General features: G+C 49.2%; 1 protein-coding gene across 4 annotated transcripts in view; it reads left to right on the top strand.

The window, feature by feature from the left end:
* DYSF (dysferlin) overlaps nucleotides 1-12,178 on the top strand; it is a 307,503-nt gene that overhangs the window by 97,540 nt on the left and 197,785 nt on the right. For all 4 annotated transcript variants that reach the window (XM_073343024.2, XM_073343025.2, XM_073343023.2 and 1 more), the window contains exons 13-16: nucleotides 497-600; nucleotides 6,834-6,902; nucleotides 7,004-7,047; nucleotides 7,970-8,052. In XM_073343024.2, the coding sequence (XP_073199125.2) occupies nucleotides 497-600; nucleotides 6,834-6,902; nucleotides 7,004-7,047; nucleotides 7,970-8,052 (300 nt within the window). The remainder of the gene's footprint in view (nucleotides 1-496; nucleotides 601-6,833; nucleotides 6,903-7,003; nucleotides 7,048-7,969; nucleotides 8,053-12,178) is intronic.

The raw sequence follows: 12,178 nt of genomic DNA, 5'->3' as shown, positions 1-12,178 counted from the left end.
TGATTTACACCAGCTGAGGAGCTGTCCTTTGAGATTCTACTTGGTGTCACTCAGAGGCATGCGCCCTGCAGGGCAGATATACTTTGACGGCTTCAGGGCTGTAAAAGTAATTAGTACAGGGCCAGGATTGTTACCGGGACAAGGCTTGGGGGCTGGTTAAAGAGGCTTCCACCTCTTATTCCACCGGGGACTGGAGCTCATTGCCTTTCAATGGATGTAAAATCCCATAGTGGTCTCAGTGCCACAGTGGTCACATCTGTCACTACCTCATAACTGGTACTATCTGAAGGGCTGATCGGTAAAGACTGGGCCACAGAGATGGAAAAGTTCAGAGTCAGATTCTAAGCAGAGAGTTCAGACTCCTCCATGTGCTCTGAAGCCGAGGGCCTACCAGCCCGGGGCCATTCTGGGCTGGCCACTGGCATCACAGTCAGCTGACGCCTTATGCGCTCCAGCCTTATGAGCGCTGATTGTTGAGGGTTCTCTTCTGTTCCAGTGGATGATGCCATCATGGACAATGTCAAGCAGATCTTCGGCTTTGAGAGCAACAAGAAGAACCTGGTTGATCCATTTGTGGAAGTCAGCTTTGCTGGCAGAACGGTGAGTGGTGGAAACTGATGGGCCATCCTCTGGCTGAGCAGGAAATCTGCCTCTGTTTCCTGGACTCCTCTTCCCTTAGCAATCCCATCAATGGGCCACCAGCCTCGTTCCATGGGACAGTGTTTGGTTGTGAGCCAGCTGTCACCTAGGGGTCAATTGGAGCATGGAAATGTGGGAGATGGGTGGCACCGTTTTCTAGAAGATGAAAGTAAAGGAGGTCAGGAGACGGGGGAATAGGTGGTCTAGGGCATCTCTGGTGCCTTTGTTTGTTGCTTTGGAGAAAAACAAAGAGGAATGAGGCCTGGGCAGAGTTTTATTGCAGGGTGATGCCTGCAGCAGTTTGACCTGTTGGACTGACACAGCTCCCCGGTGGGCATGCAGTGGCATCGCTCACATCTGTATCTTACTCCCAAAAGCTAGAGATGGGGAAGATCTGTCGGTCTGATTGCTCATACTCTGCTCATTTCCGTAGTGCCGGAATATCTACGGGGTTAGGTCAACTCCTCCATCCAGCCTGGTCAGTGCTGCCCAGACCCCTAGAACACCTTTGTCCAGTCTGGTGTCATGTTCTAACCATCCTCACTCTTAGGAAATGGTTCCTGATGCCCAGTCCAAGTTTCCCTTTGCGCAGTTTCATCTCATCAGCCTTAGTTATGCCCCCTTTGATCTGTCTTTTCTGCCCTTGTGCTGAAATACCACGAAGAAGGGTGCACTAAGAATATCGAGATAGATGGACAGATTTTCCTACTTCGTACTTGTGCCTATAGCCACTACCCCTTTGTCAGTGTCACAAAATTAAAATGGCAAAACATTTTTTTAATTAAAATCTCTGATCCCTGTCAATGCAAAAATAAATAAAAACCCATAACTAAGGAGCCAGTCTTGGCTGCCTTTGCTCACAGGACTATTTGCAGGGTAGGACACAGACAGGATGGCAAAGCTAGGTTCTGAGTAGCAACAGATTAGCCATGGGATGCATCTCTCTGGAGAAAGCATGGATGGTGTCTTCTGTTCTTTGCTGCATATGAGTAATTTCTGCTCCACGCTCTTAGTGGTGCTGTTGTATTAAAAATGACAATGCAAATATTTAGATCCTTGTGTGTTTGCGGGGAGGGGTGGGGAAATAACCAAGAAATAATTTCCTAGCTCGGGGCTCGGCTACAGTTTTGGAACAGGCTTAAATTGAAGGATGATCATTGTTTCATTGTCTCTTAAATGTTCTCAGTTCCCAAGCTGTGATCCATGAATCATTGCTGGTCCACGAGGATCTGTCTGGTCCCATGGATCTGACACCTCCTCCCTTAATTTCCATCTGATAAATTCCATTATGATACATTAAACATTTTCCTAACCTTCCTCTTCCAGGTTGACAATGGGCTGTAGTTGTGATGGGGATGTTATGGGATCGTAAATGGGAATGGGGCTGGGTGTTCAGAAAGGGGAGGTGGGAAGGGCCCACAAAACAATCTCTCTGTTAAAATGTGGCATAGTCCATTCTGAATAGTTTCTCGTATAGCCCTCCTCACCATAGTATCTGCGTGCTTCCATTGGTGCAATAAGTTAGTGCAGACGTTGGTCCCTAACATCTGTCCTGTGTGGTTTGTACTTCCTCTTATCCTGGCCCCAGGGTGAATTGTGGGGGCAGTGGAAGGTTTTGTTGTGGCAGGGTTCTGCATTTTAAATGTTCACGCTGCTCTGTGTTTGCATCAGAGGAGGCAGGATGGCAGAGGGCGCTTGGACAGGAAAGCGGGGAAGTTTGGGATGGTTCTTAGTTCTTGGGGGAGTTCATTCCATAGTCTCAGGTTGCACCCAAGAAAGTTGTTTCCTGCCCACACGAGCTTTGTCCTTGTGGTGGAGAGTTGCTGACCATAGTCCTCATCTTGGAGCAATAGGCTTTTTTAGCTATCCTGGGCCCAAGCAATTGAGCACCTTGAAGATAAGGACCAAGACCTTGAACTGGATTCAGGTGGCTTTAATCTGGCCCGTGCCAAAGTTCCCTCTAAACTGTGCATGCTCAGATCTGCCCCCTGCTGGCAAGTACCACACACACACTGACCAGTGACTGCAATGCAGGGGAGCTCCTTCTTCAGGAGACATCTGCTTCTTGGATGGGCAGAAAGAGGCACTCGGGACATCCCTCTTTCTGCAGCTACGTAAGAACATAAGAATGGCCATACTGGGTCAGACCAATGGTTCATCAAGCCCAGTATCCTGTCTTCCAGCAGTGGCCAGATTCTTCAGAATGAATGAACAGAACAGGGCAATATTGAGTGATCCATCTCCAGTCGTCCACTCCCAGATTCTGGCAGTTGGAGGTTTAGGGACACCCAGAGCATGGGGATGTATCCCTGATTATCCTGGCTAATAGCCATTGATGGACCTAGCCTTCATGAACGTATCTAGTTCTGTTTTGAACCCTGTTATATTTTTGGCCTTCACAGCATCCCCTGGCAATGAGTTCCACAGGTTGACTGTGCGTTGTGTGAAGAAGTACTTCCTTATGTTTGTTTTAAACCTGCTGCCTATTCATTTCATCAGATAACCACTTGTTCTTGTGTTATGAGAAGGAGTAAATAACACTTCCTTATTTACAAAAAGAAAAGGAGTACTTGTGGCACCTTAGAGACTAACCCATTTATTTGAGCATAAGCTTTCGTGAGCTACAGCTCACTTCATCGGATGCATACTGTGGAAAATACAGAAGATGTATTTATACACACAAACCATGAAAAAATGGGTGTTTATCACTACAAAAGGTTTTCTCTCCCCCCACTCTACTCCTCCTGCTGGTAATAGCTTATCTAAAGTGATCACTCTCCTTACAATGTGTATGATAATCAAGGTGGACCTAAGGAGGGTGATCACTTTAGATAAGCTATTACCAGCAGGAGAGTAGGGTGGGGGGACAGAAAACCTTTTGTAGTGATAAACACCCATTTTTTCATGGTTTGTGTGTATAAAAACATCTTCTGTATTTTCCACAGTATGCATCTGATGAAGAGAGCTGTAGCTCACGAAAGCTTATGCTCAAATAAATGGGTTAGTCTCTAAGGTGCCACAAGTCCTCCTTTTCTTTTTGTGAATACAGACTAACACGGCTGTTACTCTGAAACTTCCTTATTTACTTTCTCCACACCAGTCATGATTTTATAGACCTCGATCATATCCCCCCCTCTCCCTCCCCAGTCGTCTTTTTTCTAAGTTGATCAGTCCCAGTCTTTTGAATCTCTCCTCATATGGAAGCTGTTCCATACCCCTCATCGTTTTTGTTGCCCTTCTTTGAATCTTTTCCAATTCTAATGTATCTTTTTTTGAGATGGGGCAACTAGAATCACACACAGTATTCAAGGTGTGGGCGTACCATGAATGTATATAGTGGCATTATGTTATTTTTTATTTTATTATCTATCCCTTTCCTAATGGTTCCTAACATTGTTCGCCTTTTTGACTGCCACAGCTCAGTGAGCAGATGTTTCCAGAGAACTCTCCACAATGACTCCAAGGTCTCTTTCTGGAGTGGTAACAGCTAATTTAGACCCCATCATTTTGTATATGTAGTTTGGATTAAGTTTTCCAATGTGCATTACTTTGCATTTATCAACATTGAATTTCATCTGCCACTTTTTAGCCCAGTCACCTAGTTTAGTGAAATCCCTTTGTAACTCTTTGTAGTCCCTAACTATCTTGAATAATTTTGTATTGTCTGCACATTTTGCCACCTCACTGTTTACCCCCTTTTCCAGATCATTTATGAATATTTTGAACAGCACAGGTCCCAGCACAGATCCTTAGGGGTCCCCACTATTTACCTCTTGCCCTTGTGAAAACTGACCATTTATCCTACCCTTTGTTTCCTGTCTTTTAACCTGTTACTGATCTATGCGGGGACCTTCCCTCTTATCCCGTGACTGCTTACTTTGGTTAACAACCTTTGATGCGGGACCTTGTCAAGGCTTTCTGAAAGTCCAAGTACACTATATCTACTGGATCACCCTTGTTCACGTGCTTGTTGACTCCCTCAAAGAATTCTAATAGATTGGTGAGGCATGATTTCCCATCACAAAAGCCTTGTTGGCTCTTCCCCAACACATCATATTCATCTATAGATTCTATTTGTCTGATAATTCTCTTCTTTACTAGTTTCAACAGTTTGTCTGATACTGACATTAGGCTTATTGGCCTATAATTGCCAGGATTGCCTTTTCTGAAAAATTGGCATTATATTAGCTACCCTCTAGTCATCTGCTATAGTGGCCGATTTAAGTGATCGGTTATATACCACATTTAGTAGTTTTGCAGTTTCATGTCTAAGTTCCTTCAGAGCTCTTGGGTGATACCATCTGGTGACTTATTACTGTTTAGTTGATCAATTTGTTAAAAAATCTCAGCTATTGATGCCTCAATGTGGGACAGTCCCTCAGATTTGTCACCTAAAAAAGAATGGCTTGAATGTGGGATCTCCCCTATATCCTCTGCAGTGAAAACCCAGGCAAAGAATTCATTTAGCTTCTCCACAACAGCCTTGTCTTCCTTGAGTATTTCTTTAGCACCTCGATCATCCAGTGGCCCGCTGACTGTTTGGCAGGCTTCCTGTTTCTGATATACTTAATTTTTTTGTTGCTTTTTTGGTGTGTCCTTACCTAATTGCTCTTCAGATTCTTTCTTGACCTGCTTATTGTACTTTTACATTTGACTTGCCAGAGTTTATGGTCTTTTCTATTTTCTTCACTAGGATTTGACTTCTGATTTTTAAAGGATGCCCTTTTGTCTCTAACCACCTCTGCTATTTAGCCATGGTGGTGTTTTTTGGTCCCCTTACTTTTTTATTTTTTTTTATTTGGTGCATGCATTCAATTTGACTTCTTCTATGGTGTTTTAAATAGTCTTCATGCAGTTTGGAGGCATTTCACACATGACGATTCATTTTAATTTCCATTTAATTAGCTTCCTCATTTTTCTGTAGTTCCCTCTTTTGAAGGTAAATGCTACTGTGGTGGGTTTCTTTGGCACTTTCCCCCTTACAAGGATGTTAAATTACATTACATTATAGTTGCTATTATTGAGTGGTTCAGCTATATTCACCTCTTGGACCAGATCCTGTGCTCCACTTAGAACTTAATCAAGAATTGCCTTTTCTCTGGTGGGTTCCAGGACTAACTACTCCAAGAAGCAGGCATTCAAGGTGTTTAGAAATTTTATCTCTGCATTCTGTCCTGAAGTGACATGTTCCCAGTCAATATGAGGATAGCTGAAATCCCCCATTATTATTGCATTTTCTGTGTTTGTAGTCTCTCTAATCTCCCTGAACGTTTCACAACCACTGTCACCGTCTTGGTCAGGTAGTCGGTAGGATATCCCTACTACTACACTTTCCTTGTTCATGCATGGGATTTCTATCCATAGAGATTCTATGGTGCAGTTTGTTTCATTCAAGATATTTACTGTATTTGACTCTATGCTTTCTTTCACATATAGTGCCAGTCCCCCACCAGTGTGACCTACTCTGTTATTTCTGTATATTTTGTACCCGGGTGTTACCGTATGTCCCACTGCTCCCCCTCCTCCCGTAGCCATGGCTTGCTCCTCCCGGGCATTGGAAGGAGCTCCAAGCCTTCCTTTCCCCCACACAGTAGGTGTTTCTCCTGGCATCACATAGGACCCTGAAGAACATTTGGCTTGAGAGAGACAGTCTGAGGACCCTGACACAGGAGTGACAGAAGTGCCCTAAAAGCATGTGCGTGTGTGTAACTGATGCCTGATCTGTGGCCCCGCCCCCGTGCCGCCTCTTCTCACCGAGGCCACGCCCTTGCCCCGCCTCTTCTTCCGAGGCCCTGCCCCCACATTGCCTCTTTCCCTGAGGCCCCTCCCCCTGTTGCTCTCCCTTACAGCCAGTAAAAAAGTGGGAGGGCATAGCCCTCCCTTTTTTAAAAGCGGTGGAGCTATGGCCCTCTGGTTCCCCATGCTCTGGTGCCCCTGCCCTGACACCACCCACAAAGCCAGACAGCAGCGGGAAGGCGTGGTTTTTGGACACCCTAGCCCGTCATGGCTCAGGATTTACTCCCTCAGGTGCATGTTGTTGCACCCTGGAAGGTTTCCTAAGAATTGGAAGCCACGAAAAACCCACCTGGGGCAGGGAAACGTAACGGAAACAACCAAATGCGTCTGTGGCTCATAAAGAAGGGTGAGCCAATGCTGTTCTGACGCTGCCTTTTATTGTTGCCTTCTCTCGCCAGATCAGCTCTAAGATCCTGGAGAAGAACGCCAACCCACAGTGGAACCAGCGCATCACCGTGCCGGCCATGGTGAGCAACGGCAGATCTCTGCCCCGTGGGTCGCTTCGCTCCGAGCACTGTTCCCTCAGCCGTTTGCACTGACCATTCCCCTTTTGTGCCTGTTTTCCTAGTTTCCTTCCATGTGTGAGAAAATGAGGATCCGGGTCATGGACTGGTGAGTTTGAAATGGAGATAGAAGGAGACAATGTCCAAGAGGAGATGAGCCGTGTCTACACAGTGGGGAGGTTGTTCTAAGGACCAATTTAGGCACCCCCAGTCTCAATGGTCTTGTACTAGTGCAACCCAGATCTGAAACGCAGCGAGCATCCCAAGCCAGATGCATTCTCAGAACCAACGCCTCCACTGCGCAAGGGCCAAGCGAGGTCTCCCAGGCACGTTAAGGCCGGGGTGGGTCAGGTGATAACTGGCTGTAAGGAGCACTCCCCAGGGCAGTAACTTCCTTTACCTGCAACCAAGTGGCTCTAAAACATATAGGAAATTATTTCTCACCCTTGTAAACATCCAAGAACATACAGGTTGGTAGTAGCTGTAGGCAATAAGGTGATGGGTGCTAGGCTAATAATCTTACACACAGGAGGGAGCAGGCTAAGGGAATGTCTACACTGCAATTAAACATCCCTGGGTGGCCCATGACAGCTGATGTGGGCTTGTGACGCCTGGGCTGTGGGGCTATCAAATTGCAGGGTGGATGTTCAGGCTTGGACCCTAAGTGGCTAGAGCAGTGGACAGGGAATTGGGATTCCTGGCTTCTATTGTGCAGTCTGCCACTGTCTCCCTTTGTGATAGTGAGCAAGTCACTTCACTTTGCTATGGGCCTCAGGGACAGATCTACAGCTGGTAAAAATCAGCACAGCTTCATTGACTTCCGCTGGGGATCTGGCTCACTGACTCCAATGAAGCAATGTGGATTTACACCAGATGGGGATCTAGTCCAATAATATTGACCTGTCTTAATAGGGATGACTTGGAGAGTTAACGTTTGTAAAGAACATGGAGATCTCCCAAGGAAGGCTCTTTATGGGCAAAGCATGATCAACCAAACGCTTACTACAATTAAACTGAACCCCTTATTTCAGGGACCGTGTCACTCACAACGATGTCATTGGCACGACACACCTGTGCATGTCTCAAATCTCTGCCCCGGGAGGAGAGCTGGAAGGTAAGGAGAGGTCCATCCCTGGAGTTTGCACTGGGCGCTATGGGGAATGCATGCTTGTGGCTCGGAGGCTGGTCTTGGCTTTGGTGAAGGAGAAATACTGACTGGGATCCTCTCTATGAAACCTTGGGGGCTGGTGCCTTCTCCTCCGACGGGCGAGCATGGGGGAATCTCAAGTGACTCTGACTGAAGTTGCGTCGCGACAGAAGTGGGTGACTCTTTAAGGCATGTCGTGAATGTCGTCTGCGCTGAAGCTCTGGGTGGGTTTTGGCTGCAGCCCAGCTCCACCCCAGCAGGGGCACTAGAAATCAGGGGGATGAGCCCTGGGCATGCAGTGGGATGCTGCCTCCTGCCTGTGGACAGGAGGGGAGCATACGCTCTCTTGTGCTCTCGGACGGCTCTGCCGGCTGCTGAGGAGACAGCCAGGAGAGGTGTGGCTGGCTCCTGCACAGTGTGGGGTACAAAGGCGGGGAGGCATCCTGTGCCCTCCCTGTCCCATGGGCACCTGTGGAAGGGGCAGTCATCACTTGGCACTAGGGCATCCAGGGCTAAATCTTGCCTCTATTGATGCCAGTGGCAAAGCTCCGAATGGGGGGCACAATTTGACCCCAAATCCTCGCTGCACGACCCCAGCGTGTCTTCCAGTTATTGGCTATGGCCTGGTCCAGCAAAGCACTTAAGCAGGTGTGTAACTTGAAGCAGGTGGATTATCCCCTTGGCTTCACTGGGCCTGCTCCAGTCCAAAGGGTAAGCACATGATGGATCGGGGCCTATATCCATGGGGTATCTTTGGATTCTCTGGGCCAAACTCTTCCCTTGCTTCTTGACTGGTGCAAGCCCTGCTAACCTCCCGCTGGGCCCGGGGTTGCTTGGGCATTGGGAATGTCCTGGTGACATGCCGGTGGTGGCCCTTTGAACTTCTGCATGTGTGTCCGCTTTGAAGTGCAAGCTCCGTAGGGCAGGGGTGGAGAATTGCTCTGTCTGAGCATGCCCCGGCTGCTCACGAAAGAAGCGTTAGGGAGCATGGAGCTCATTTTGCCTTAGTTTGAACCTTCACATTGTAATCTAGGAGCCAGGAAGAGTCCCCTCCTGCCTGTTCTCAGTGCGTAGTGGGGAAAGACTGTGTGGTTTCAGGGATCTGGGACTCTGCTAAGTCCTGACTCAGTGTCTTCCCTCCAGGGTATGTCTACACTGCATTGTAAACCCGGATCTGCTGGGCCTGGGCTTGTGGATTCTGCGTTTCTAGCTATGTGCTGGAGCATCCACACCGCATTGTAAACCGACATAAGAACGGCCATAGTGGGGTCAGACCATAGGCCCATCTAGCCCAGTATCCTGTCTTCCGATGGTGGCCAAGGCCAGGTGTAAACCTGTGTTTACACTTGCTGGACCCAGGTCTCTCAGGCATGCTAACGCATCCACACTGCACTACTCAGGTCTGTGGCTTGAGCAGTGTCCACATTGCAAAATGACAGGCTTAGATCCGAGTCGCAGTGGGATTTGGGTTGTGACCCTCCCCCCTGCCCCGCCCCCAGCAGAGTCCTAGGACCCAGGTCCCAAAAGGGGACTGGAGATCAAACCTAAATCAGAGGCTGGACTTAGACGAACCCTCAGTGGTTGGCTCACGTAAGAGGTTTGTGAGCCTGTTGTTTGCTGCAGCAGCGAGGCTTGGTCTCCTAGCTCCAGCGGTAGCAGCTCGTGCTTTTAGTGCTGGGGGTTCTTGGGTTCAAGTCCTGAAGATGTCCCGAGTGGGGGCTGGGAGGGGTGTGGCAATCAGCGGCCAGACCTCAATCACACCCTTCGTGTCATGGTATTCGTGTCAGGCGGGAGGAAGTGCAGGGACTCATGGTTCACTTTGTTGTCTTGGGGTTTCTGAATAACCCGGGTCTTTGCAGCTGCTCGGAGCTGTGGTAGGGACTGTGGCCTGTACCTGCCCTAACCCCATCTGTTACTGAATAACTCCTGCAGCTAACTCCCTTTGCTGCTCTGTTCCGACTGTCCTCACCGCCGTGCTCCCGTTGGTTTGGCTGCACTCCAGACAGAACCCTTGTGAGTGGGCGCCAGATGCTGACACAATTGCAGCTTGCACGGTTTGGCGTATCCACGCTGTAGCATTTCTCCCAGGCCAATCACATGTCAATGGTTTTGGCCTTCCCATACTTATTGTATAGCACCGCCGTGTTCCCATTGATGCACTCTGGGAAATTTGGGGCAGCTGCAACCTCCTGTCTCTGCCGCTGGTGCAGAGTGGCAGAGGATTGTGGGTATTTTCTCATGTGGTGCAATGCATTTTGGGATCTTGCTCATGGACCAAGGAGGTAGAGGGACAAGCTAACCCTATTACCCGTGCACAGTTCAATGACCCCCGGCTCAAACACACATACGCAGCAGAACTTCCAGGTGAGAGTCCAGCCGCAGCTCTGCTTACAAGCCGGGTTGAAACATGGTGCCCTCACAGTGCTTAAGAAAAGAATGCCTAGGCCTAAAACACAGGGTGTCAGCCTGGTGACAAACTCGGTCAAGGTCTGTAATGCAGTTGGGGCCTTAGGGGGCAGCTAACCTGTTCTTACAACACAAACTACCCTGCCAGTGCATGCGGAGTATGGAGTTCAGACTGCAATGCCATGCGCCCACTGACACGGGCTTTGTCTATTCATCCTCCCTTTCCTGGGAGGAAACCTAACTTATGGGGCAGCTGCAGAGCCCTAGAGAGAGAGCGAGGGGACGGGTGACAGGAAAGAGGGGTACATCAGAGGTGTTTGGAAGCATTTCCCTTAGGCCAGTCCCAGCCCTCTGCTCTTAGGGGCTGTTGCACTGCAAAGCGCATTGGGAGCTGAGACTGGCAGCTGCGAAGGGTTTTAGTCCCGAGCAATGGCTCTGCGGGGCCATGCAGGTACGTGGATACAGAGGGACCCCCTCACAGTTAACTTCTCTGCCGGCCACAGGAGCAGGTCACGTGGGCATCGTGGGAGGCCGCACAGGGACCTACACTCGCATCTGCCATGTACCCAGGAGATCCCCACTCGACAGCCCATTGCAACCACACTCTTCGAAGGACAAAGCACTGGGATACACCCTTTCCTCCCCACCCCATCCCAGATGCTCCTTGTTCCCTTTCTGTCCGGTCCCCCAGATACAACATGTGCAGTGTCCCATGTGGTAGAGAAATCCTGCGGCTTGGCTGTGATGCATACAGAGGCTGCTGGACACAGACACACCTTGTGGGTCTCTCTGGCCTACAGTCACCACACAGGGTCTCCCCATGTCCTAGCCTGGATTCAGTAGCCATCAAGGGACCCATCCCCCTCTTCCATATCCCCCTAATGACCAACTGTCTGTCTGAGGCCCCATATGTCTTGCCTTGCGCTGGGCCTCACAGAACCAAAGGCCAGCTCTGGGGAGACAGCGTTTATAGAGGAGCAGAACAGAAGCCCCTAGTTGTTCCGGTGTGCTTTGGGATGCCCGTTGCAGCCCCGGGGACCTTTGGGTGAAGGGGTTGGGTGTAGCCATTGTCAGAGACGGGCCTGAGCCACAGCTAGATTGGTGCAATGCGTTGTGGGACACACAGCAGGGAGGTAGATTTGGACCTCCGCTGGGCTCCTGTGAGGCGGCTTGGCCGGCTGATTTGAGTAAGGACGCTAGGCCTGGGCTCTGTAGGAAAGGCTCCCAATCCACTCTCAGGGCCTCATGTGGCATGGTGCAGCATGAGTAGCTTCTCGCCAGAGTGATCTAGGAGACTGTAGCTGTTATAGGTCCTGTCTTGGTCTCTCTCTAGAGTCTGGCACAAAAAGCCCCCTTGCAGCAGCAGCTTGCATGTCCCATAATGCATTGGTCTCATGTCATGCTCCTTCCACCCCTTCTCTGTTGTTCCCACTCTAACCTTCTCTTCATTTCTTTGTGCCTCAGATGAGTTTCCTGTTCTCGCGAAGCCCCTGAAAGCTACAGCCAGTACGTCCCTCTAGCCTATTGATTGCAATCATGGTTTGGTAATTTGGCTGTTTCAGCTGTGTTTAGACACACTGGGAAACTGGACAGAACCAGGATCAGCAAAAGTCTCAGTGTCTGAAATGTGGCTTGTCAAAGGGAGCAAGCCACTGAGATATGGCCCCAGACGTCCTCCAGCCCCCTT

Source organism: Lepidochelys kempii, chromosome 4 (genome assembly GCF_965140285.1).
Source record: "Lepidochelys kempii isolate rLepKem1 chromosome 4, rLepKem1.hap1, whole genome shotgun sequence".
Taxonomy (NCBI): domain Eukaryota; kingdom Metazoa; phylum Chordata; order Testudines; family Cheloniidae; genus Lepidochelys; species Lepidochelys kempii.
This window is presented reverse-complemented; position numbering and strand designations above follow the sequence as displayed.